Raw genomic sequence first — 27,979 nt, 5'->3', positions numbered from 1 at the left:
TCACCAAATCCAAGACGCAACGAGATGCCAACAATCTTAAGAAGTCCCATAAGATTGCCCTGCAGGATTTGAAGAAAGACAAAAACATTACCATAGTAGCAGCTGACAAAGGAAAATCTACAGTCATAATGGATAAGAACGACTACCAAAATACTGTTTCCCACCTTCTCAATGATCGCACTACCTATAGGAAGATTAGGAAATACCCAACTAACACCTTCAATGACAGCCATACCGCACAACTAGTTAAGCTCAAAGACGAGAAGAGACTCACACCTTCCCTATTTTACAAACTTAAGCCGTCCCATCCTAGACCACCATATGCTAGAGCCACCATTAAAACACATAAGAACCCCATTAAAGCCAGACTGCTAGTATGCTCCAGAGATTCCGTATATTATAACACTGCACAGTACCTGTCGAACCTTCTTTCCCCATTAGGCAAGGAAGCTGCATCCTTTATCAAAGATTCTAAAGATTTCTGCGAAAAACTTAGAGACCTCCCTAAAGATACACTTATCCTATCGTACGATGTTATTGACCTCTTTACTAATATCCCCCGAGATAAAGCCTTAGAAGCACTACGATACAGACTCACTTCAATGGAGAACTCACTGGATACCAATCTCACCATAGAAGATATAGTCAACTTAACTAAATCCTGCATAGAATCCACTTATTTCTCTTGGGGGGACAATTACTACGAACAAATTCACGGTCTACCAATGGGCAGTCCCCTATCCCCAGTTCTAAGTGAAATCTATATGACCGATTTTGAAGAGAGGGCTCTTTCCACCTCACCCATCCAACCCACAATTTGGCTCCGTAAAGTCGATGATGTCTTTGTAATTCTCCGTCAGAACGAAGACCACACCGCCTTGCTCCATCACCTCAACAACCAAAATGGCAGAATTAAATTTACAATAGAAACAGAAGAAAACCAATGCCTCCCATTCCTGGATGTACTAGTTAAGAAAACAGAAGGTAGGCTCACAACAAGTGTTTATAGAAAACCAACACATACTGACCAGTACATTAACTTCTATTCCCACCACCCACACAGTGTTAAGAAAGCAACCATAGCAACTTTAGCCCGCCATGCTGTCAACATCTGTGACAAAGAACATCTCCAAAAAGAATTAGACCACATCGAAGAAGCCCTTACAAACCTGAACAACTACCCTCTACAATTTGTTAAAAAGACCATTAAAACCACCATTGACACCCCTACAGATCCGGGAAAAACCAAACCAGAAAAACCACCTATAAGAATCACCATACCGTTTCAAGGGACGCTCACATACCACCTAAGGAGAATCCTCATCCCAATAGGTATCCAGGTCACCTTCTCCAAGGGCCGAACACTTAAAGATATCCTGAAAGCTAATGGTAAGCTCCTCCCGAATAAACCCCCGCCCCAGAAAGAGTGTGTCTATAAAGTTGCCTGCTCTTGTCTTAGTACTTACATCGGTGAAACTAGACAACCCCTAGACAAAAGAATAAGCCAGCACAAGTCCAAGTCGTCCATCACTAACTCAGCTGTTGCACAACATCTCCAGACCAACCCTGGACACAGAATTGAGTCATACGAAACTCTGGCATCTAATCTCCCAATAGAAAAGACACGGAAGATAATGGAGGCAATACAAATCAGAAGGAACAGCCCAGATCTTAACCGTGATACAGGGATATTTTTGCCCAATGCGTATGATCAACTAATTTAAATAATAGCATGGTTCCACCACTCCTTATAAACTGTACAAGTGTGCTGTGTGTTTTCTTTTGACTAGTTATTGTATTTACTATCGTGCTATATTCATTGTTATAAAATTGTTTTTGTTTTTACATTAAATCTATAACTCTATTGCATATCTAATTATCCTATCATAAAATTACAAGTGTTAATAGATATGTGCAATGAAATAACAGTTATATTTAATCTACCCTTCATCATGTAACATTTATCTGTTGTATATACTCCATTGCCTTAATTTATTGTCTTAACTATAATAATAATCACCTCCCATATTCGGTTAATATCGCAACTACTTAGTCAGCTTATTGATCGTTTAACATAGGGGTTTCTTTTCTTACTTTTGTATATTGTTACCAAATTGTGTCACAACCCTTTGATCTAATTGTTTTAAGGTATGGTTTCCATTTTTGTTGTTAAGACATCCTCACTGGCCATGGACTATAAGTTAATTAACTCTCTATCTGCTATTGTATATCTTAATAAGTGTTGGTGTAGGCCTTTGATCATGTTGTTGCTATGTATGGTTTCGGTTATGTTGTTGTATTTTGTCTATATATATTTGCCTCATACCTGTTTTACTGTATTAGCTTGATAACGTTGAGAGAATACTCTACGAAACGTCGCCTTAAATACACTAGTAGCTGTTTTCCATAAGTATGTGTTTTGTTGTAACTCATAAAGTAATTATCAGAAAACCATTAGAATTTGTTTGGTTTTTATAAAGTTCTGCCTAATGCTAACGTTTAGTATACAAAAATTTTAACATCATGAATTTAGCTGTTCAAGTCATAAAGATTCTTTGAAAATCAATATACTTGTTCGTCTCAAGACCTTAAACACTGTGTATAAATTTAAAGTCAATCGGATATTAACTTTAGCCTCTACAGCGTCCACAAGATAACTCTGGCAAAAATTATCGGAAATTGCTGAAAATCACTGGCCTCCTTCGTATCATGGTCTTCAACACTGTACATAAATCATAAAGATTCTTTGAAAATCAATATACTTGTTCGTCTCAAGACCTTAAACACTGTGTATAAATTTAAAGTCAATCGGATATTAACTTTAGCCTCTAGAACGTCCACAAGAATTTTCAAAGAGATCAAGGGCCATAACTCTGGCAAAAATTATCAGAAATCGCTGAAACTCAATAGGCTTCTTCGTCTCATGACCTTAAACACTGTGTATCAATTTAAAGTCAATCAGATATTAACTTTAGCCTCTAGAGCGTCCACAAGATTTTTTGAAGTGATCAAGGGCCATAACTCTGGCAGTAATTATCGAAAATGGTTGAAAATCAATAGGCTTCTTTGCCTCATGACCTTAAACACTGTGTATAAATTTAAAGTTAATCGGATATTAACTTTGACCTCTAGAGCGTCCACAAGATTTTTTGAAGTGATCAAGGGCCAGAACTCTGGCAGTAATTATCGAAAATGGTTGAAAATCAATCGGCTTCTTCATCTCATGACCTTAAACACTGTGTATAAATTTAAAGTTAATCGGATATTAACTTTGACCTCTAGAGCGTCCACAAGATTTTTTGAAGTGATCAAAGGCCATAACTCTGACAGTAATTATCAAAAATCGCTGAAAATCAATAGGCTTCTTCGTCTCATGACCCTAACCACTGTGTATAAATGTAAAGTCAATCGGATATTAACTTTAGCAATTGTGGACGCCGGACGGCCGGCCGGATGAACTGACGGACGGGGGCGACAACAATATACGACCACATTTCAATGTGGGCGTATAAAAATCATTCCACCCCAGGCTTGATATTTATTTTTTCTGTAATAAATAAATATTCACTTGTAATAATCTTGGTGAGTATATGTAGGTCTACTTTATAGTACTGACAACGTATCTCGAAATTCCATTCACATAGAAATCTGAAGATTAAAATGGCCCTTCACATTCTCCAAAAATTAACAGAAAATATTGTGCATATAAATGAAATGAAATGAAACTGGCTTTTAAGGTCTTACAAAACATAGATTAATATGTCTAACATTTCAATAATCATTTGTTTTGTTTCATTCATCATGACGTGTGGAACTGTGTAATGAAAGACCGTGGCCTCTTTCAACATGAAAGTAAACTATCAGTGCTGTTTGGCAGACGACACATCATTTTTTTACCATTATTAAAACTGACCTGATGTCAAACGTTGGGATAGCCTATATTTATGGAACGATAAACTCTTTGTTATCTTCCTATATGACATATTGCACGTGCCTGATTTCGAAGACTTGGGTCTGCAGTACGGTAGTGAAATCTTCATTAAAGAATAGACTTGATAATCAAGTCTGCTATTAAATCACGAGAGTTGGAAATAATGGCGGGAAAGGCTACTCGTTTTTCCTCACTGGAATTATAAATGTTACCCGTAGTTAGGCTTTCTGGGAATTTTCAGCTCTGGTTTTATATCACGTGAAGGGTCCACAAGCTAAAAACATGATTTTTCGTACAATCAGGGGCCATAATTCAGAAAGTTACAGTTAGATATGGGCGAATATCTAAAGGAACCGAGATCTTTGGGTTATAAACTTACATTTCAAGTTTCAACAAAATCGGATAAAAATTGTGACCTCTATAGGGTCCACAACCTTGATATACCATATTTTTACGCTATTTGAGAACGAATGGCGGCCATTTTGTCTGTCAATTTTGGGCCGATTTTCATGAAATTCGAACTCATTTGTCCTTAGGGTGTAACGGTGATATAATAATACGTTTTTTTAAATCGGATAAAAATTATGACCTCTATAGGTTTCACAAGCTAAAAACGCGATTTTTCGTACAATCAGGAGCCATAATCAAGGAAGTTACGGTCCGATATGCGCGAATATCGAAAGGAACCGAGGTCTTTGGGTTATAAACTTATATTTCATGTTTCAACAAAATCAGATAAGAATTGTGACCTCTACAGTGTTTACAAGCTAAAATCGTGATTTTTCGTACAATCAGGGGCCATAATCCATGAAGTTACAGTCCGATACATGCCAATATCGAAAGGAACCAAGATCTTAGGGTGATAAACCTATATTTCAAGTTTCATTGAAATCGGATAAAAATTGTGACCTGTAGACTGTTCACAAACAATTGTGGACGGACGAACGGACAGGGGCGACGACAATATACGCCAACATAAAAATGTGGGTGTATAAAAATGGAAGCTAATAACGTCACTTATCGGAACAGATCATTTCGTATAAGGGGGTCTCAGCACGGCTTGTCTATCATAACGGTGTTTGGCTCTTTTACGACAATTCAAATTTTGTGTATGAATAAGCTATTGCTCTCGGACCGAGTAATGAGTTTGGGCGTTTACAAACATAAATACGCCCGTCTTGTATTAATTATTTGGTTAGAGAGTTAGGTTAGATTATTCCTTTTGAACACAGGTGCAGAACAAAAAAAAAGACATTCCTTTAATATTTCCTGTCAATTAACCTCGGCAATCTGTTGTAGCCGGTGTAAATCCGTAAATGCCGACGTATTTTACATTTGCCTCGGCAAATTAAGTGATCAATGTATTTATCGTTATATACCGCTCATTCACCTGCCTTGATTAAGTACTTAATCTGCCTTGATTGGCTGACTTAATTCTTTGTCGGACAATTCATCAATTCAGTCCTGAACAGTAGTCATTGCTTCTCCTTTGTCGGACTATATACCAATCCAATAAACTAAATCTACGTGATTAACCCGTGATTTCTCCATTGTCTCACGTCTTAATCTCCTTGATGTCGGCCGTAGACATTAGTCATATATGTCACATATCCTAATAGTATATAACACCCCAAATCAATATACATTGTGTTTTGTCTGCGATATCACCTCGGTGGAAGCGGACGTAAAATACAACTAACACACACATATACATTGTGTCCGATAACTTCTTCAGTGGAAGCCAGAGTTCAATAAAGCTATTTTACACACACGCAAAATGAAAGCAGAAATCTCGCGAGTCACGTAGAATTAAGAGGTGTAAACGTGCCGAATCTAATACATCTGATGTTGGGAGAAAAGATTCTTTTTTGATGGCATATTGTCGGATTTATGATCATATTTTGAATGGGGTTTATGTTTTTAAATAAATAAATAAACACGCTAAGAAATGTTGACGAATATTTCGATTGGAATAACGTAAGTAGTTACGGTAATTGTTTTAGACGATAGCGCGTGCTTGGAGTTAGAGTTGAATGGGATTTTTTAGCAGTTGGTGTTACTCGGTCGTTGTATTAGAGCGACGTTTACTACGGTTTATGGTCAAATAAATTTCAGGATGTCATTTTTTTACCATCCGTATATAAATCGAAACGGAGTATTAAAACAAATGCCGTACTTTGCTGAAAAATGTATCGACTTATGACCCGGAAAAATACGGTAATTTTGGGGGAATTTGAAACCGGTACGGATGGGCAGTAGTCGGCAGGCTTTCATTCTATTATATTACGATGTCATGTAATTTTGTAGGAATATTATTGACATAAATTTGAATACCGTACGGGAATTAAATATGAAAAATAACGAGGTACACCTATTTTTTTTATTACGTATGAATTTGAATATTTTGTTGACACGTGATTCTTAATTATGGTTTGAAAACGCCTGCTTAAATAACGATAAGAGTTATGTCCCCTTATTTTCGGGAAGATAATGTCCGACAACTAAAATTTTGAAATCCCATCACTGCTATAGGCCTATATTAATCACAAGTACAACTCCATTTTGAAATCCACAGAGAATGGAATTTTCTGATGGCATTTCGTAGATTGCGATCATACCTCAGCCAATCAACGTTTTGAATTCTATTATATGCTACACAGATGCAGTGAAAATGGTTAAAGTAGCTAGGTCTCTAACTCAATATCATCCAAAATCTTCAACATTGAAAACACGATTTATTTGTCAAATTAAATCAACATTGATGTTGTGATCTTACCGGAATAAGATGGGCTTTTGATATCCAATATTTAAGACAAAATAAACATTTTACCATTGGTACACGAATCGTGTACCATAATGCGCTTCAGCCCCAGTTGTAAAAAGAGACTTGAGGGGCGAGGCTAGACACATTGCACCAAATCAGTTTATATACATTCATATTACAGTATTATATGCGTTGCGACCCACTTTTGTCAATTTCTAGGTCCCAAATGTTAGCGATTTAGCTCCTTTAAATTTAGCGCGAACCTTGCCCAAGTTTTTCCCACACAATTAACACACAAGACCCAATAATATTATACACGTACACGCAATTTGCGATACCTTGAGAAGCGGTGGCTTTTTTTCATAGTTTTTTTGTGGTAATCATAAAACCTTGAAAATGGACTAATAACCACAGAGCATTGGGATTATCAATATAAAATATGATCAATTAAAATTATGAAATAAAGTGTATTTATTAATAAATGTTAGTCACAGAGTTGCATATAATTGACAGGGATGTAGGGCCTAATATAATATAAAATATATATAATATACAGGGTATTTTCAATTATGGGGGGGATGATGATGTGAAAAGCAATATTTATGAGTTTTCGTGTAATCGGTGATATATTCATTGTGAATAAAATTGAGTAGACTGACAATCAAATGTTTCCAAATTAATTTTATTGTCTTCAGATGCCATTTTTGTAGCCCAAACTCAAAAGATCGGAAAGGTCGCGCGTTATTGTAATTGCAACACACGTGGCTGTCAAATTTGTCAACCATTGCCCCCTTCAACATATTAAGATGGGTTAGCTCATCACGTTATATGTACAATGTTGTGATGAACTTTTATTCAACGGGAGGTGATTTCAAACACATAGGCAAGTTTTTTAATAACAATTATTCAGTAGCTTGTTCACAATTGACGAAATCCATTTATAATTTACCACGGTTCAGACAGTAATTGTTCGCATAATAGTGGCGATAGGAAGTGTTTGAATTCGGCGTATGTCCAAGCGCATGCAAAGTCACAGTGCATTATGCCACTGGAACATTTTAGGCGTTTTTATCAAACACTGATTAGCCAAAGTGATTTGCATTCAATCAGATTTTCATCTTTAAGTCCATTTAATTCAAATTGGTTACCCTAATCAACGAATTTATCAACACCGATTTCCGAAGCGATTACATCAAAACGCAAAATCACTTCAGGGTGCGATTTGATCTGGTGATTACGTGTTTTTTTCAACTGTGTCCAGCCAAAACAATTGTTTACAGCTAATCGTCGCATTTAACGAAATGAAATGAAATGAAATGAAATGGAGTTTAACGTCCTACTGTTCTGCTCCTAACCTGGGCTAATGAAGACGGGCATACGCCATACAGTGTGCTATGAGGGAAATTTTGCCCGGACAGCGGCACTACGGCCTACTCTTATATCGAATTACAACTGCCAAGGGATCTTTTACGTGCACGCCAATGTGTACACGGGACCTCGGTTTTTCGTCCCATCCAAACGACTAGACAGCTTTCCTTGTCAGCCCCTCCGTCCTGCATCACTGACAAGGGAGAACCACGCCGGAAAACCTGGATGAACTTTCTCGGCCAATGCAGGGATCGAACACCCGACCTCCAAGCTAGCCACGTGATCCCCAGCATTTAACGAACTCGCCAAAGTACTTTGAAATCGACTATACTGTCACATGACTCGCCAAAGTACTTTGAAATCGACTATACTGTCACATGACATCTCCACTAAATTTAAATCGATTTGGCAAGTCGATAAAAAAGCCTTATAGCTGGTATCCAAAATTTCAGTACAACTTAACACCTTCTTGTTGGATATTATGTTGGTTAACAAGAATAAAAGTTTCCAAGACCATGTGGAACGAAATCTTTGCATAGTGTTAATGTAACACTATTAGTGATAACGGAATATCAGTTTTGTGAATATAAAATTTATTTACACCAGGAACAAGGATATAAGATAGGTTGCCAGGCAACAAAACATACGCCCACAGCAGCTAAATTGTCCTGCAGTCGACAAGGGTTGTCACATAATTATTCTTTTGTAGGTGATTAGGGGAATTTAATAGACAATATCATACAGATGACATTATAATTTTCGTCATTTGAGGGTTCTAAAAACTAAAACAAGGGCCGTAACTCTGGAAGTAATATACAGAAATTGTTGAAATTCGACAGACTTTTTCGTTTTACTAATTCAAATAATGCATATAAATTTCATACAGATCGGATGATAACTTTTGTCGTTCGAACGTTCTCAAGGTTCAACAAAGGAAAACAAGGGCCATAACTCTAAAAGTAATTGACGGAAATTGCTGACATTCAATAGGCTTCTTCATTTTACTAATTCAAATGATGCATATGAATTTCATTCAGATTAGGTGATAACTTTTGTTGTTCAAGAGTTCTCAAGATTCAACAAAGTTAAACAAGGGCCATAACTCTAGATGTAATTAACAGAAATTTGCTGAAACTCAATAGGCTTGTTCCTTTTACTAATTTAAACAATACATATAAATTTCATACAGATCGGATAATAACTTTTGTCGTTAGAGCATTCACAAGGTACAACAAAGTGAAACAAGGGCCATAACTCACAGTATAATTAACAGAAATTGCTGAAATTCGATAGGCTTCTTCGTTGCAATAATTTAAATGATGCATATCAATTTCAAACAGATCGGCTTTTTCGTTTTACTAATTCAAATAATGCATATAAATTTCATACAGATCGGATGATAACTTTTGTCGTTCGAACGTTCTCAAGGTTCAACAAAGTAAAACAAGGGCCATAACTCTAAAAGTAATTGACGGAAATTGCTGAAATTCAATAGGCTTCTTTGTTTTACTAATTCAAATGATGCATATAAATTTCATACAGATCGGATAATAACTTTTGTCGTTAGAGCATTCACAAGGTACAACAAAGTGAAACAAGGGCCATAACTCACGGCGTATTTAACGGAAATTGCTGAAATTCAATAGGCTTCTTTGTTTCACTAATTTAAATGATGCATATCAATTTCAAACAGATCGGATGATAACTGTTGTCATTAGAGCGTTCACAAGATTCAACAAAGTGAAACAAGGGCCATAACTCTAGATGTAATTAACGGAAATTACTGAAATTCAATAGGCTTCTTTGTTTTACTAATTTAAATGATGCATATAAATTTCACACAGATCGGATAATAACTTTCGTCGTTAGAGCATTAACAAAGGTACAACAAAACGAAACAAGGGCCATAACTCACGGCATAATTAACGGAAATTGCTAAAATTCAATAGGCTTCTTCATTTCACTAATTTAAATGATGCATATCAATTTCAAACAGATCGAATGATAACTGTTGTCATTAGAGCGTTCACAAGATTCAACAAAGTGAAACAAGGGCCATAACTCTAGATGTAATTAACGGAAATTGCTGAAATTCAATAGGCTTCTTCGTTTTACTAATTTTAATGATGCATATAAATTTCATACAGATCGGTTGATAACTTTTGTTGTTAGAGCGTTCACAAGGTGCAACAAAGTGAAACAAGGGCCATAACTCCAGAAGAAATTAACGGAAGTTATTGAAATTAAATAGGCTTTTTCATCCAACTAATGCAAACAACATATATCAATTTCAAAACAATCAGATGATAAATGTAGTCCGTAGAGTGTTCACAAGAAATTGTGGACGATGGACGGACGTACGGACGGGGGCGTATAAAAACAGGAACATAAAATAAAACAGTAACATAACTCAAACAGGAACTAAACTACATCAGGAATATAACACTAACACTAACATGGTACATTAAGACAACCATTCCGCCCTTCAGCCAGGGCCGATCTTCGTTCTCCTCTGCTTTTCTCCTCTCGTCTCAATGTCTTATATATACCTTCGTATTTCATTCTATTTAATCAAAAGCATGATCACTACATCTGGAAATTATTTCAGTTTGTAATTAAATACGTACAAATATGTACGTATATATATGTAGTGGACAGCACAGTTTATATCGTAGATCAATAACGTGAGGTTTAAAGGGTTCTCAGACCTCTTCGAAACGTTGGTCTAATTATATATGACTATGAAAACAGTGTTAGTGTCTCTTTTGTTTATTTACTTTAATATGTTTCAATCGCAGAAGAAATATATACAACACATGGCCTATGGGCCCGCTGTGCTTTTGCAACCATAATATAACAAATAGTAGCGTACTATGGGCCAGAAACTGAGTATGATGTCATCTTGGAATTGTGACGTCATATTTAAACGCAAAATCTGTCAATTGATGCGCAATTGTCCAAGGAACCACCATGCCTAATTTAAGTTAATCGTACACGAACTGACGGAGCCTTAGGCCTTTTTTCGAAATGCGCCACCAACAAGAACAACAAGAACATGATAAGTAGCACTAAGGGGCCAATTACTGGCCCTAAAATGATATCGTGTGTGCTATTTGCGATTTTTTTTTTATTGAAATCGCAGAGTGTCCTGGAGAAAAACACAAAATATAGCTTATCTGAAGCTTCTTAATCGTTAAATAGTTGGATTCTACGCATAGAGTTGATATCTATGATTTTTTACGGTTGCTATGGAAACCAGGAGAAATAACTTTTATAGCCCGTTTTGAAAATCGCCAAAGAACCGATTTCATAATGTCGATAAAATTACCTTTCCAGGGGTATCGGAAAAAATATGGGCTTAAAAAGCTAGCCTATATATATTATAACTTTGATGACATAATATATGAGCTGCTCCCACAAAACCAGGCTCTTGGTCATTTTTATGAAAAATGAGTGGATAGTGCATTTGCATAGCCTACAACCTGAGCTTTCCAAAAATGTAACTCTTTTTAAATTCAGACCAGAAGAAATTTCACTCAATAGTCCTTAGCAACCTTCAATTTAGATATCTAAACCCATGATTTTCTGATAGTATAAACCAAAGACAACACTCAAGGCATGGTTCCAACCCGATTGGGACATTTTTACTTTTTCTAAATGGATAAAATCAAATCCCAGACTTTTTGTCACATTTTAGAAAAAAGGGCAAACAGGGGAAAAACAGTCTATTCCAAACATGCTTCTTTTATTTGGGATTTAAAGCCAATAGAATAGCAGCAAGGAGTTTTCCTTATGCTTAGTATAATACATTTCTGATTACAAAAAATTAATGTGCCCATAAAAATCTAACCATGTTGGTTGCTATGGTAACGGCGGCCAAAATGTTTTTGCTCGTAAGCTATCTCATGTACACTGAATGTAACAAATCACCAATAGCCAATTCCCAAAATCATGTGGTTTTGTGCTGCGCGGCTGTATTTCGGGTCAAAGCTCGCTTACCGACAAAATGACGCCATGTAATGATGCGACGTCATGACGTCAGTCACAGATTAACTCTTAATGGACCCAGATGTTTGACGTCATAACCTTATAACAAATCACCAATAGCCCATTACCAAAATCATGTGGCCTTTGGCTTCGGGGCTGTATTTAGGGCAAAGTTCTGCGACCGACGTCATGACGTGACGTGACAATGTCAATCACAGATAAACACTTAATAGAACCAGATGTTTGAAGTCATAACCTCATAACAAATCACTAATAGTCCATTCCCAAAATGGGCTTTGGGGCTGTATTTAAAGTAGCTAAGTCTCTAACTCAATATCATCCAAAATCTTCGACATTGAAAACAGGAATTATTTGTCAATTTAAATCAACATTGATGTTGTGATCTTACCGGGAAAAGATGGGCTTCTGATATCCAATATTTAAGACAAAATAAAAATTTTACCATTGGTACACGAATCGTGTACCATAATGCGTTTCAGGCCCATTCTAACAAGGGACTCGAAGAACGAGGCTAGACATTCAACAAGTCATGTCAAACAGTGAAGGCATATTCATATCGGGAGAGTATGCACAATAAATACTATGTAGACTAGAATAACCAGACGCTAGAAATTTTCATTCGATTGAGACTTCAGACATATTTCGCCGAACGTAACTGATTTGAAATTAGAGTAAAAATGGAAACAACTGAATTTAAATCAGTTTATATATATTCCTATTACATTATTATATGCGTTACGACCCATTTGTGTCAATTTCTAGGTCCAAAATATTAGCGATTTAGCTTCTTTAAGGGCAAAGCTCTGTGACAGACGTCATTATGCAATTATAGATCAACTGTTAGGAGACTCAGATGCTTGACGTCATATCCTTATAAAAAAAACATGTCATAATGATCAATAGTGTTAAAATAATTATAGATAACCATTTTAAAGTCAACTCATTAAAAAATAACAACCCTTCATATAAATGGATGTAATGATCTAGATTTTATTCCATTTTCACAAATATGAATTTTTTATCAACCAGTGATTGCTGTGCAAGACACACCGACATTTTGCCAGAGATAAACAAAAAACAAGCTAAAACAAGCCAACAGTGAGGCTGATGTCCCCCGCCAAAATACCAAAATAAATAGATGACACATTAATTTATCGCACATTTATTTTTTTTAAAGTATCAAGCAATCAAACTGATTATCAACTATACACTTAAGTTTCATCACTCTCTATCAAAGTTATCTTGTCCTAAAGCATCAACCAACAAGGCATTGACCTAATCAACACATACACCAAGTTTGAACATTCTAGCTCAATTAGGAAGAGAGTTATCGTGCCCCAAAGTATCAACCAATCAAATTGCTTATCTCTGCTTACCCTAAGCGGAAAATGCTCATCTAATCAAATTGCTTATCTCTGCTTACCCTAAGCGGAAAATGCTCATCTTCGAACTCCATCAAGGCATTGACCTAATCAACACATACACCAAGTTTGAACATTCTAGCTCAATTAGGAAGAGAGTTATCGTGCCCCAAAGTATCAACCAATCAAATTGCTTATCTCTGCTTACCCTAAGCGGAAAATGCTCATCTTCGAACTCCATCAAGGCATTGACCTAATAAACACATACACCAAGTTTGAACATTCTAGCTCAATTAAAAGTTATCGTGTCCCAAAGCATCAACCAATCAAATTGCTTATCTCTGCTTACCCTAAGCGGAAAATGCTCATCTTCGAACTCCATCAAGGCATTGACCTAATCAACACATACACCAAGTTTGAACATTCTAGCCCAATTAGGAAGAGAGTTATCGTGTCCCAAAGCATCAACCAATCAAATTGCTTATCTCTGCTTACCCTAAGCGGAAAATGCTCATCTTCGAACTCCATCAAGGCATTGACCTAATAAACACATACACCAAGTTTGAACATTCTAGCTCAATTAGGAAGAGAGTTATTGTGTCCCAAAAAGTGTGACGGACAGACAGACGGACAGACAGACGGACAGACAGACAGACGGACGAACCCATTTTAATAGTCCCCTGCTTTCTTCGAAAGGCGGGGGACAAAAAGTGAATTTTCATACAATTACAATCGGGGGCCATTAGCAAGTATGTTATGGTCTGACATGCACAACAAACCAATATCTTTGGGATATAAACATATATTTTAAGTTTCATCAAAATCGGATAAAAATTGTGACCTCTAGAGGGTCCACAACATTGGTATTACATACTCTTACACACTTTGCGTACAAGGAGCAGCCATTTCGTCCGACAGTTTTGGACTAATATTCACGAAATTCGAACTCAACCAGCCTTAGGGTGTAATGGTCACATGGTGATATATTTGAATGTTTCATTTAAATTGTAATACGGTCCACAAGTTATGGTCCAATATGCACGAATATCAACAGGAACCGAGACCTCTGGGTTTTAAACATAAATTTCAAATTTCATCAAAATCAGATAAAGTTAATGACCTCTACAGTGTCCACAATCTAAACACGATTTTCGTACAATTAGGGGCCATAATCCATGAAGATATGGTCCAATACATGCCAATATTGAAACGATCCAAGATCTTGGGGAGATAAACCTATGTTTCTGAATGGACAGAATTCAATATAAGAGTAGGCTGTAGCACCGCTGTCCGGCAAAATTTCCTTCATATTCCACTGTATGGTGTATATGCCAGGGCTGGGGTAATGGCCATATAATGGTCAATTATATTTCAGTTACATTTTATGGCGCATAAATATTATCAATATGATAAGTCTCAAATTTTATAGCACCAAAGAAGTGAATAAAGTATATCTGACACAAATCTAATTCATTATAATTTTAAGAAAAAGATTTAAATCAGTTTTAGCAAATTATACAAGAAGGCATTAAACATTTTCTTTTATGACTTTTTATGTAGGATCCTTTTTTTAGACATGTTATGTAACAAGCCAACAATGAGGCTGATGTCCCCCGCCAAAATCCCAAAATAAATAGATGACACATATTAATTAATCACACATTTATTTTTTTCAAAAGTATCAAGCAATCAAACCGATTATCTACTATACACCAAGTTTCATCACTCTCTATCAGATAGAATCAAAGTTAACTAGCCCCAAAGCATCGACCAATAAAATTGGTTAGCTCTGTTTAGCTTTAGCTCGAAATGTTAATCTTTGACAAGACATTCACCTAATGAACATCAACATCAAGTTTAAACATTCTACCTCAATGAAAAGCAGAGTTGTTATGTTCCAAAGTCTTGACTAATCAAATTGCTTATCGATCCTTAGCCCAAGCAGAAAATTCTCATCATCAAACTTAGTCAAGGTAATGATATAATGAATCTATACTCAGAGTTTCATCGCTCTCACTTAATTAAAACCAAAGTTATTGGCCCTAAAGCATCAACCAATCAGATTGCTTATCTCTGCTTACTGTAAGCAGACAATGTTTATCATCGAACTCCATCAAGCCATTCACCTAATGAACGCCTACACAAAGTTTGAACATTCTACCTCAACTAGAACGAGAGTTATTGTGTTCCAAAGTCTCGACCAATCAAATAGCTTTTCGCTCTGCTTACGCTAAGCAGAAAATTCTCATCTCCAAACTCCGATCTCCATCAAGGCAATCAACTAATAAAGACCTACTCAAGTGTGAACATTCTCGGTCAATTAGAATGAGAGTTATTGTGTTCCAAAATCTCGACCAATCAAATTTCTTATCGCTCTGCTTACCCTGAGCAGAAAATACTCATTATCGAACTTATTCAGGGTATTGATGTAATAAAACTATATACCAAATTTCATTAATCTCACTTAATTAGAACTAAAGTTATTGTGTCCTAAAGAATCAACCAATCAAATTGCTCATCTCTGCTTACCCTAAGCAGAAAATGGTCATCTTCGAACTCCCGTCAAGGCATTGACCTAATAAACACCTACACCAAGTTTGAACATTCTAGCTCAATTAGAAAGATAGTTATTTTGTCCCAAAAAGTGTGATGGACAGACAGACAGACGGACGGACAGACGGACAAACCCATTTTAATAGTCCCCTGCTTTCTTCAAAATGAAATGAAATGAAATGGGGTTTAACGTCCTACTGTTCTGCTCCTAACCTGGGCTAATGAAGACGGGCATACGCCATACAGTGTGCTATGAGGGAAATTTTGCCCGGACAGCGGCACTACGGCCTACTTTTATATCGAATTCCAACTGCCAAGGGATCTGCATCACTGACAAGGGGGAACCACGCCGGAAAATCTGGATGAACTTTCTCGGCCAATACAGGGATCGAACACCCGACCTCCAGGCTAGCGAGCCAGCGCCTTACCCACTTAGCCAACGTGATCCCCTGCTTTCTTCAAAAGGCGGGGGACAAAGAGTGGATTCCTGAAAATAATTATGTATATAGGGCATTTTAATGCATCACTTCATTGTTCTTACTTAAAGGTAATAGTATAACGAATTTAACAGGATGAATTTATGGCCAAACAATTATGAAAGTGCGTAAATATTACAGATGAAAACAGAGACATGCGAGCGGGTCATGAGAAACATACAATGGTTTAGTAACTATTTGGGTTAGGGCACACAAAGTCTCTCTCTTCTGCTTTGCAAAAAGGTCTTATCTCCTTAAAAAGATAAGCCTTCCTGGCATCACTGAAACCAGCAGGGACAATCTCAACTGGTCTAGCCTCAGGGTCAATGTCAACAGGGTTAATGTCGCGCTTCAAGATTTTAATGCTCTGTTCCTCGCTATCTGTGAAACCTTTGTAGAAAAGAACACCCGGCTGTTGATTGGTAAACCAGAAGTGATGCTGTTCCAGGATACCCACAAATTTCTTAAAGTATCCCCCAAGAAGTGTATCCCATGCATACATAGGGACAATCACTGTCCCATCTTGATCTCCGACAAGCTGGCTTCTGTTAATTTTGCTTTCACTAGTCGAACCTTCCACAGTTTGCTCAATCTCCCTCAGTGAGGACACAAATATTTTTCTAAATTTTTGTTTAAAAAGTCCAAAGCACCAATCTGGACTGAACTTGGTGTGCCCTGCCATAAGGAAGTGCAAATAGGTTGAATGGTGAAGACCAATGATTGTGCGCCAGCATAGGTAGTGCAACATTATATTATTTTGACCTGCACAATTATCTGCATTTATTCGTAGGTCAGTCTCTCCAATACCATAAAATGACAAGAAATGGTGCAGGAGGCTGATCACAACATTGGCCCATTTGCCGCTGGCCACAGCTTCATCCAGAAGGTAATTAATTTGTTGGGGAAATGCCTCTGCATGGATGCCAAATATTCCACACTTCCGTGGAGTTTTAAAATAAATAGGACCGGGTTGAAACGGATTTGAGGGATAATGAATTTGTTGGGCAAAATCAAAGCTATAGTGGAAAGCTGCTTCTCTAGAGCATGGCTCATTCTTTGATAGGGTGTTGATTTGTAGTTGCTCGCGTACAGCTTTTGCCTCAGAACACCATGCACGATAGAAGGATCTCTCGTCTGTTGCTCGAGACAGATGCAGCTCTTGCTTACACAGAGTCTCCTTCTTAGCATCTTCATCAACATTAACCTGAAAAATACATAATGAAAAACATTCGTTGGCCATCATTTCTACTTATTAATGTAGTTTCCTCTTTTAATGCTTTGTAAAATGTATTCTTTCCATTTCTTAATAATAAACAAGGCCTTAGAAAGCAAGGCCAGACCGGGCATGGTCTGCAGCCAGGCTCTTTGACAACTTGAGACTGCACAGGGATTTACTATGAGCCATTACGCGTTGAGGTTATTTGGCATGACAAAAATAGAGTTACTTCCCCTTATGGTTTGTACATTGCCTGATTAAATAATTAATCAATTGGTGGAAAAAAAAGAGTTTAATTTCCAAAATTGTCCAGGTTAAAGCTCTGATCAGGGTACTTACATTTCTAAGAATCAGGAAGTTGTTGTCCTGACACACTGAACAGAGATCACTTGCTGGTCTGGCAATTACAACATAGGAGAGTACCTGATTCCAAAGCTTTCGGAAAGTTGATTGGGCAATAATTCTCTGTCCTTCTGCACATGAATCCCGGTATCTGCGCCACACCTCTGCCTTGGTGAAGTTGCTGGGTATCACCTTCACGTCATTTCTGCTGATTCCTGGTATGCGTCCTGGTAAGGAGATGGCATGTTCCTCTACAAAATTCAGTACGAAACGAACCATCAGCCGTATATCATCTAAATGAAGAGACTTCTTGTTGTTCTTTCTTCCACCTGAAATTGTCAAATTCATTATTACAACATGAGGAATGAAATGGAGAGAGAGAGAAATGGGGTTTAACGTCCACTCGACACAAACTAGGTCATTTCGGGACTAACATATGGTTCAATTTTATTCCCATAATTCGCTTGCGCGTAGGGGTCTTTAGCAGTGGGAGGAAACCGGAGGAATGAAATGGGTTTTAAAGTAGCTAAGCCTCCAACTAAATATCATCCAAAGTCTTTGACAATGAAAACACAAAATATTTGCCAATTTAAATCAACATTGATGTTGTGATCTTACCACGAAAAAGTGGGCTTCTGATATTCAATATTTAAGACAAAATAAACATTTTACCACTGGTACCGTAATCGTGTACCATAATGCATTTCAGCGCCATTTGTAACAAGGGAATGGAAGAACAATGCTAGGTATATTCCACGAGTTATGTCAAATGATGCCGTCATATTCTTATCTGGAGAGCATACACAATAAATACTATCGGTGTAGACTGGAATAGGTTGCCATTCTGCTCTGACCGTGCAAATGGAAACGGGCATACGCAGTACTATAGCCATGTTTTATATTTAATTCCATCTAGAGGGGGATATTTTATGTGCACTCTAATATGTATGCAGGACCTCTGTTTTTGCGGCTAAATTTACTAAAAAAAATTTAGTGGTTTGTGAAAATTTAGAGTGTATAACATTTTCATAATTTTTAATATTTGCTGCTTACAGTTACAGAAGCATGCTACAACAGATTATGGTAACCATACAACAAACACTCAAATGCACTTGTACTGGTACAAAAGAAATAGAGTCAACTCACCACTTAATTTTTTGAGGGGCACTAATCCATTCTTCTTATAGTGTTCTTTTAATTTAGTTAATTTGAACTTATAATGGGCTTGAACTTCCTATGGTTTTACTCTGACTGGCTTAATGAAGACTGGCATACGCTGTACAGTGTAATAATGAAGGAAATTGTGCCCTAACAGCGGCGCTACAATCTACTCTTATATTGAATTTCAACTGACAAAGGATCTTTTATGTGCACGTCAATGTACACAGGATCTAGGTTTTTCATTCCATACGAAATGAAATGAAATGGGGTTTAAAGTCCTACTGTTCTGCTCCTATACTGGGCTAGTGTTCGATCCCTGCAGTGGCCGAGAAAGTTCATCAGGATTTTCCAACGTGGTTTCCCATTGTCAGTGCAGCAGGACGAAAAACCGAGAGCCTGTGTATATATTGCCGTTCACGTAAAAGATCCCTTTGCAGTATGAATTCGATATAAAAGTAGGCCATACTGCTGCTGTCTCAACAAAATTTCGCTCATAGCACACTGTATGACGCATGCCTGTCTTCATTAGCCCAGTCGGAGCAGAACAGTAGGCCATTAAACCCCATTTCATTTCATAAGTGAACGAACGTCATGTCGAGCTGCATAACAAGGGCAGTTTGGGGGATATAGCCTATCGACCATGCCATAAATGAGAAAAATTGGGGTATGGCTCATCTATTCAATTCACCAATTTAATAGCCTGACAAAATTTGGGCATGACAACTTGCTTATTAGATTGAAATTTAAGGTAGAGCTGGGCGATATCCCTATAAAAAAGATACTTCGCAATATTTTATAAAATGTCAATAATTTCAGTTTATCCCCTTTTAAACTTAAATAAACATGCATAAAAAGTTAAAACTACCCCGATGTATTCCGTTGACACTTTCTAGTCAGTATTATTTAAAGCTTTTGGCATAAATACAGTATCGAGTTTACATTTACAAACAAAATTTAATGAGCTGGTTAAAACATAGATCCATACAAATTTTTGTGGAAATGGCGCTTTATAAACGCTTGTTAATAATAATAAATAATTGTTAATAATAATAATTATGAATAAATATAGACTATACCATAAAGACTTGATTGCTGCTTATAGAAATTTTAATTTCCATTGTGATATTTTATTTAAATTAATACTATATGAAGGAGATGCAAAAAGTAAAAAAAAAAGTTTGTGTATGCCTATTCGGCCGTACGGGAACGATCGGATATTACCGTTGCAAAATCCTGTTTACTGATTCAAGCGTACATAGGCCCTATGTTGAAAATACTTTTACATTAATCCAAGAATACTACATTAAACTATAAAAACGTAAGTGCTATGCCATAAAGTATCAATTTTTTTGTCAAGTAGCGATTTCTTTTTTGGTTCACAGACCACCATGAAAATGAATGACACTTCCGACGCCGAATTATCACTACACTAGTACTACTAGACTACCGGTAATCTCAAAGTTGCTTTTGTTTATTTTCCTGCTTTATTTAAATTTATTTCAAAAAGAAAATCAACGATTCCTTTGGAAAATCAAAGTATAATCGGTATCAAAAAATTGTCAAGATGCACAGGAACAGAGCAGAAGCAGGGATAATTCTTACGGTAATCAGTCGATCGAGTCAGGTGTAAAAGTGAGCGAGAAGTCACGTGACGTAAACAAGATCTTTCACGGAGTTGGCCAATTTCGAGGAATGAACAATCATTTAAGCAATTCAATATCGAATGTAGGCCTAACATAAAAATGATTTTTTTTTTTCAATATTTGTGTTAAATATCACAGGCCTAGTACGGTAGGCTAGTACTAGTAGAAACATGAAACTCGTACTACTAGCTAGGCCCTGTCTAGGGGAGTATTATTTATAGCAAAGACTATCGGTGGTATGTTCAATAAAATATCGTATAATACGCCTAAAATATTTTTTTTTTCAATATTTATGTTAAATATCACATAGATCTAGAGGCCGTACTACTAGTACTACTACCGGTACCGGTACTAGCACTCTAGAGTAGTATGTCTAGTGATAGACACTATACATAGATTTTGACGGTTTTTATTTCTGTGACTTTTTTATATCGAAAAACCTAAATATCACCCAGCTCTAAAATTTGGACAGGACTTCTAGTTCTACGGTTATATTTAGTTTTATTAGTTATGATGATTATGATGCAACTGAACTTACCTCCAAAGTAATCATTGATGAAATTCATCATTCCGGGGTCTTCTATACCGATTTGCTTGGCAGAATTGAGTAATCGTGCAACATGGGCAGCGGGTATAGTCTTAGATGTCATTTTTTAAAACTTTTCAGTTAATATGTTTACAAAATAACGAAATTTTCATTCATGAAACTTGAAAGAAAGATGTATCTGACAGATTGGCAGAAGTCAATAAATCTGTGTTTACATCCTTGTTGCGCATGCCCATGTAACACACCGAGCGCGAGCCAAAGCTTTAAGCCAATGAAATCGCGCATTACCATCGGGAGGTCGGTCTTTCGCGGCAACGAGAAGGCCTACGGTTTATCTTGTTGTTAAACTGACATCGATTCGTTCACGACCTTTCCAATGACGTATGGAGATTGGCATCAGGCACCGCGTGCGTTTTCAAAACATTGGATTACTTTCACTGATTATTTGCACCGAATAGACGTCATTTCTTGGGCCTTTTTAATCAGGTAGGCTCATAAAATTCTCTCAAAACACCATTTCTAGCTTTCAGATCGTCAAAAACCTTCTCAAATCACAAAGTTCTTTTGTATTTCTTCATGTTCTAACCGAAATCCCAAAACGGACAATTTGACCCAAATCCATTGTTATCGATGCTTTTGTGCCCGTAGCACAAAATGACGTTGTGCGACAAGCGCCTGGTTTCGTGGGAGCGACACACATATAGCCTTTATTATGTCATTAAAGTTATGACGTCATATTAACATTATGACATCACTAGTTACCATGACTAACCTGATACTTCAAATGTATCATTTGTGTAGTTGTATTCTCTGAAGAAGTAAGTTTTTACACTTACGAAACGTTAGATTCTATAAAGATGGTTTTGTGATACCCAAGACTTTGTTTTTAACCACTCCTACTACTGGTGTCACCGTATCAAGTTTATTATGACTTGGATCCCATCTAAGTTTATGTTATTCAAATGGTTTTGGATTCCTCTCTCTTTATATTTATTTGGATTCACATGAAAATGTGGGCGTATAAAAACGGGAAATTTTACCCGGCTGAAATGTTTAGTACCGTTATACTTTAGTCATTAAAACTTTCATCATTTTAACAAAGTCAGTTATACCTGACGTGAACGGTGAAGTGATGTCTGGTTGAAACATTTCCCTTTTTAACGAGGTCAGATTTTAGCCAATTTTGTTTTTATTAAATTCACGTTATTCAATTTAATTTTTTCAAAAACTGCAGAAATTCAGGTCGATCGTTGATCACAAACGATTAAGCTGGTCGGTGGGAGCTTATTTTTCAAGTTTTGTAAAAAATCGGTTGGTAATCACATGTACAGGTACTGTGCAAATTAAACTGTTAAATCAGAAAATTTTGCCTGGTTGAAATGTTTACCCTGATAATTAACTTAGTTGGTAATTCTATTCTCTTTAAGATTGTTGACAAAATCAATAACATCTGATATGAAGTGATGCCTGGTTGTCATTACTAAGGCAGTTTTTGACTGATTTAATTCGTAACAAATAACGGCAAATTTTGCCCGGTTCAAATGTTTCTCGTTATAATGCAGCAAGTTTTTTGCCGATTTTAATAATAAGTTTTCCTTTCTTTATATAACCCATGACAACTCTGGAAGTAATCTACAGAAATTGTTGAAATTTGACAGGCTTTTTCGTTTTACTAATTTAAATAATGCATATAAATTTCATACAGATCACAGGTTCACTTTTGTCATTCAAACGTTCACAATCGCCATAACTCTAGAAATTATTGACGGAAATTGCTGAAATTCAATAGACCTGTTTCATAAATTTAAATGATGCATATAAATTTCATACATATCGGATGATAACTTTTGGCGTTGGAGCGTTCACAAGGTTCAATAAAGTGAAACAAGGGCCATAACTCTAGACGTAATAAACGGAAATTGCTGAAATTCAATAGGGTTCTTTGCTTCACAAATTTAAATAATACATGTAAATTTCAGAAAGATTGGATGATAACTTTTGGAGTTAGAGTGTTCACAAGGTTCAATAAAGTGAAACAAGGGCCATAACTCTAGATGTAATAAACGGAAATTGCTGAAATATAATAGGATTCTTCGTCTCACTAGTTTAAATAATGCATATAATTTTCAGAAAGATCGAATGATAACTTTTGACGTGAGAGCGTTCGCAAGTACAATAAAGTGAAACAAGGGCCATAACTCTAGACGTAATAAACGGAAATTGCTGAAATTCAATAGGCTTTTTCGTTTTAGTAATCTAAATAATGCATATAAATTTCAGAAAGATTGGATGATAACCTTTGGCGTTAGAGCGTTCACAAGGTTCAATAAAGTAAAACAAGGGCCATAACTCTAAACGTAATAAACAGAAGTTGTTGAAATTCAATAGGCTTCTTCGTTTCACTAACTTAAATATTGCATATAAATTTCACAAAGATCGTATATTAACTTTTGGCATTAGAGCGTTCACAAGGTTCAACAAAGTGAAACAAGGGCCATAACTCTAGACGTAATAAACAGAAGTTGTTGAAATTCAATAGGCTTCTTCGTTTCACTAACTTAAATATTGCATATAAATTTCACAAAGATCGTATATTAACTTTTGGCATTAGAGCGTTCCCAAGGTTCAACAAAGTGAAACAAGGGCCATAACTCTAGACGCAATAAACGGAAATTATTGAAATTGAATAGGATTCTTCATCTCACTAATGTAAACAACATATATCAATTTTAAAACAATTGGATGATAACTTTTGGCGTTTTGAAAACTGCAGAAATTTGAAATCAGGTCAAATGTTGATCACAAACGATTATCTTGGACATTATTTCTTTATTTTGAAAGTTTTATCAAAATCGGTTGGTAACCAAAAATCTCTGCAACATATACAATTTTAAACAGAAAATTTTGCCCGGTTGAAATGTTTCTCATTATAAGTCGGCGCCTTAACTGTGGTTTGTGATATATTTGCCCGACTCTAGACTATCTTTTTTCACAGGATACAAATTTATAGTTTAGAAAGTACAAAGAGTTACTTATTCGTTTAAACTGAAAATAATTCTACTTACTATCACTGGTAAACTTGAATGGTTCTGATCCATAATTAGTATAAACCACTATTTTAACTGATGTAGATAATAACTGTGTATTCAAAATGGGACATAATATATAACCCAGATTGGTACTAGAATCAGTTGATTTATATTCACCTTTCAGTCTAAAAAATAAAAGAATGGCATACTTCAAATTGCGTGATACCCAATCCACAATTAACAAGCCAACAGTGAGGCTGATGTCTCGGGGGGATTTTATGGACTCCTCAAGACTACTTCACAGCCAAGAGGGCCGATCTCAAAATTTCACCGTTACTGAGAAACAGCCTCTGGGTGATTTCTGGCCAATTTTGCCATTTTTCAGGTCATTTTTGGTCAATTTTCAGCCACCTATAGTAGCGAGTCTAGGGTTTGGATGGAAATGGTGGTGATTGGTGATGTTAGTGGGGGTCTTCCTGTGCCCCTGTGTGAAGACCATGAAGTCGCATCTATTCTCTGGGAGTAATGATCAGAAAAATTGTAACATATGGCGACTAAAACCGAAAATATAAACCTGCGAAAATTAGCTCTATCTTCTATGATGCGGGGGTAGGTCAAAATATCAAAATGGTTTTATGCACAGCTCGACACACTCTATCGATATAAAAAATAAAATCTCTGTCACCCCTCTTCAATCAATGCGAAATAATCAGTCAAAGTTGGTGAATTTTCCCTATTGTAATCTCTCATTTTCTATGAAATGGCCAACTATTTTCATTCAGGGTAAGCCAGCTTTCTCCGTTTCTTCACCAAATCATTCGCCAGCACTCGCAGGTAGCAGCTTGAAACCCGCTTGAGCAAAACTAGTCTCTTTGATGATGATTGGTATCCAATCCATGATGGCCGTGTTTTTTCTTCATTTTTGGCCATAGAATGTGGTACATATCCCAGATATGAGCAATGAAATGACTTAATAGATTGAAAGAGTGTACTAAGGACATTAAGGCCCGTCCTTTAGCACATTACATAGCAATAAGTGAATTAAGAACCAAATGGGAGCTGATTTCTTGACGAAGTGGGATTTTTGATCCTGATAAGTCGATTCTAGATGGAAAGGTGATATGTGCTGCCCATCGCTACAACCTGGGTCTCAAATGGAATATTCCAAAAAGGATATAAACAATATGCTGTCCATAATGAGGAAATGGGCTGTCAAAAGAGCCAAGTTCCTACACCACCTCAGGTTAGTTCTTCAAATAAATGATATGACGTAGGGTCAAAAATAAAACTTCATCATGGGATCATTTTCAGAGCCCAAAATAAAACTTGCCATGCCCTTTAAAACTAAATTTGTATATGAAGGACATTTCTATCAGGGGCCACCTCTCAAAATGTTGTTGATATCAAACCCAACGTATATGGGCCATTGAAAATTTTCATGCATCAGGTCTCCGTATGATGGACTTGCTGGTAACAGGGACCCCTGCAAATACTTAGAAAATAATTTTAGTAAATTATTTTATGTGGTTTGGTTGTTTAAGGTTACTGTTGGAACTGATGACACCCCTCCCACTGTAAGTAGTAGTTATTAGCACACTTTCCGAGGTGTATCGGTGAATATCAGGACAGTTTTGGTCGAGGGGCCCAGCCGGGGCGGCTCCCGACCAAAACTGTCCTGATATTCACCGATACACCGAGGAAAGGTGCTAATAAGTTACTTACATCACATTTCTATCGAGTATTGTGAAGCAAAATGTGAAAAATAGTATTTATTATCGAGTCATTTCAACCGAAAAGTGACAAATACTTTCTGCTCTTTCATTATTTATCCCTTTCTGAGCCTCACGTTACATTTCATGGTAGAATGATTTCGCAGTGGAGAGACGACCTGAGTAGTTTTTACACGTGCATCTTGCTATGATACTCTGAGCGTAAAACAATCACGTTTTTGTTTAGACCACATCGTCAAAACAACTTGTCTATGGCGTAGAAATGAAATGAAATGAAATGGAGTTTAACGTCCTACTGTTCTGCTCCTAACCTGGGCTAATGAAGACGGGCATACGCCATACAGTGTGCTATGAGGGAAATTTTGCCCGGACAGCGGCACTACGGCCTACTTTTATATCGAATTCCAACTGCCAAGGGATCTTTTACGTGCACGCCAATGTGTACATGGGACCTCAGTTTTTCGTCCCATCCGAACGACTAGACAGCTTTCCTTGTCAGCCCCTCCGTCCTGCATCACTGACAAGGGAGAACCACGCCGGAAAATCTGGATGAACTTTCTCGGCCAATGCAGGGATCGAACACCCGACCTCCTGGCTAGCGAGCTAGCATCTTACCCACTTAGCCACGTGATCCCCCTATGGCATAGAGGACTGCGATATTATTAAATGTAGTGTAAAGGAAATGCGAAACGTGGGTCATTCCTGGTGAAAGTATGCATCGGCGGATGGTTCTTCCGTTGAAATTTATTTGTAATAAAGTTTATGACTTTCTAGGCGTTTTTTTCATCCTGCTTATTTTCAATGCCTGTGAAGTGTCCAGCAAGAGAACTGCGCCTTCTATCATCACAATTAATTAAAATAATTATTCAATATTCTAATTTATATATTTTGCATATAATATAAATCAAACCAAATTATGAAATAGATGCCAATTGATATGTATAATAATTGATTTTTGTAATATGTTGTTATGTTAATTTAATGTCATTGTATATATTTTTGAGCTGCCATGTAGTTTCCCCCCATTTTGTTTTGTTACTATGATTTTGACTAGTTGTTTCATGTACATTGTATAGAGCCATCGTTATCAATTGTGATCTGGGTCGGACTAAACGTCCGCTACTTATTGCTTGATAGGTATCTTAAACGGTATAAAATTATCCGTGTATCAGAAATGAATAGTACTCTTTCTGTACATTTAAGATACACGGATACTGATTGGTAAATCAAATGTCTGACGTCATAGGCTCACTTGCGGCTCTTATGACATCTGACATGACCTATCGCAACAACCAGTCAGATCTTCATGTAGTGTAGGTCATCGAAAGTATAAAAAAACGAAATGAAATATAGATCTGTATTTTAATCAGATTGGAATGTTTTCAGAGATGGCCCCTGATAGAAATGTCCTTCGTGTTCAAATTCAGTTTTAAAAGGCCCAGCAAGATCCATTTAGGGCCCAGACAATGGTGATATGATGAAGTTGAATTTTTGACCCTATGCCATATTTTTTATTTGAGGAACTACTCTGAGGCAGTGTAGGAACTTGGCTCTCTTGACAGCCCATTTCGTCATTATGGGCAGCATAATATTTCCGGCATATACATAGAATAGAAGAAAAAAATTCTAAAATTAACAACAATTTTTTAATGCTGCCAAAGGTTTCCATCGATATTTCAAAGACACAATTTCTTGCCTCTTTTTTTCAATAGTATTTTATTTCACTTAGCTATTCCAATAGGAATAAGTTGATTCCAAGTGACACAACACGGTCTTTGTATGGCTTCTCCTTAGATGTGGCCTTATGCATCCTTTTGGAATATTCCATTTAATGCAGCTTCGTCAAGAAA

At 36.7% G+C, this 27,979-nt stretch overlaps 2 protein-coding genes across 3 annotated transcripts in view; both read right to left on the bottom strand.

Annotated features, from left to right (window-relative positions):
* Window positions 1-27,979, bottom strand: part of LOC126825420 (phosphatidylinositol 4-phosphate 3-kinase C2 domain-containing subunit alpha) — a 684,289-nt gene that overhangs the window by 539,827 nt on the left and 116,483 nt on the right. For both annotated transcript variants that reach the window (XR_008788423.1, XM_056101571.1), the window contains exon 4: window positions 24,436-24,584. The gene's annotated coding sequence lies outside the window, so the exon portion shown is untranslated. The remainder of the gene's footprint in view (window positions 1-24,435; window positions 24,585-27,979) is intronic.
* Window positions 16,220-17,701, bottom strand: LOC126825399 (uncharacterized). The gene has a single exon (XM_056101731.1). The coding sequence runs from the start codon at window positions 17,699-17,701 to the stop codon at window positions 16,649-16,651; it is 1,053 nt and encodes a 350-aa protein (XP_055957706.1). The 3' UTR covers window positions 16,220-16,648.

The sequence above is a fragment of the Patella vulgata genome, chromosome 6, assembly GCF_932274485.2.
Source record: "Patella vulgata chromosome 6, xgPatVulg1.2, whole genome shotgun sequence".
Classification (NCBI taxonomy): Eukaryota; Metazoa; Mollusca; class Gastropoda; family Patellidae; genus Patella; species Patella vulgata.
The sequence above is the reverse complement of the archived record's forward strand: the minus strand, read 5'-3'. Positions and strand labels throughout refer to the sequence as shown.

Excerpts from the sequence above, each read along its gene's own strand:
- LOC126825399 (XM_056101731.1), bottom strand. The coding sequence starts at position 17,701 with ATGGCCAACGAATGTTTTTCATTATGTATTTTTCAGGTTAATGTTGAT.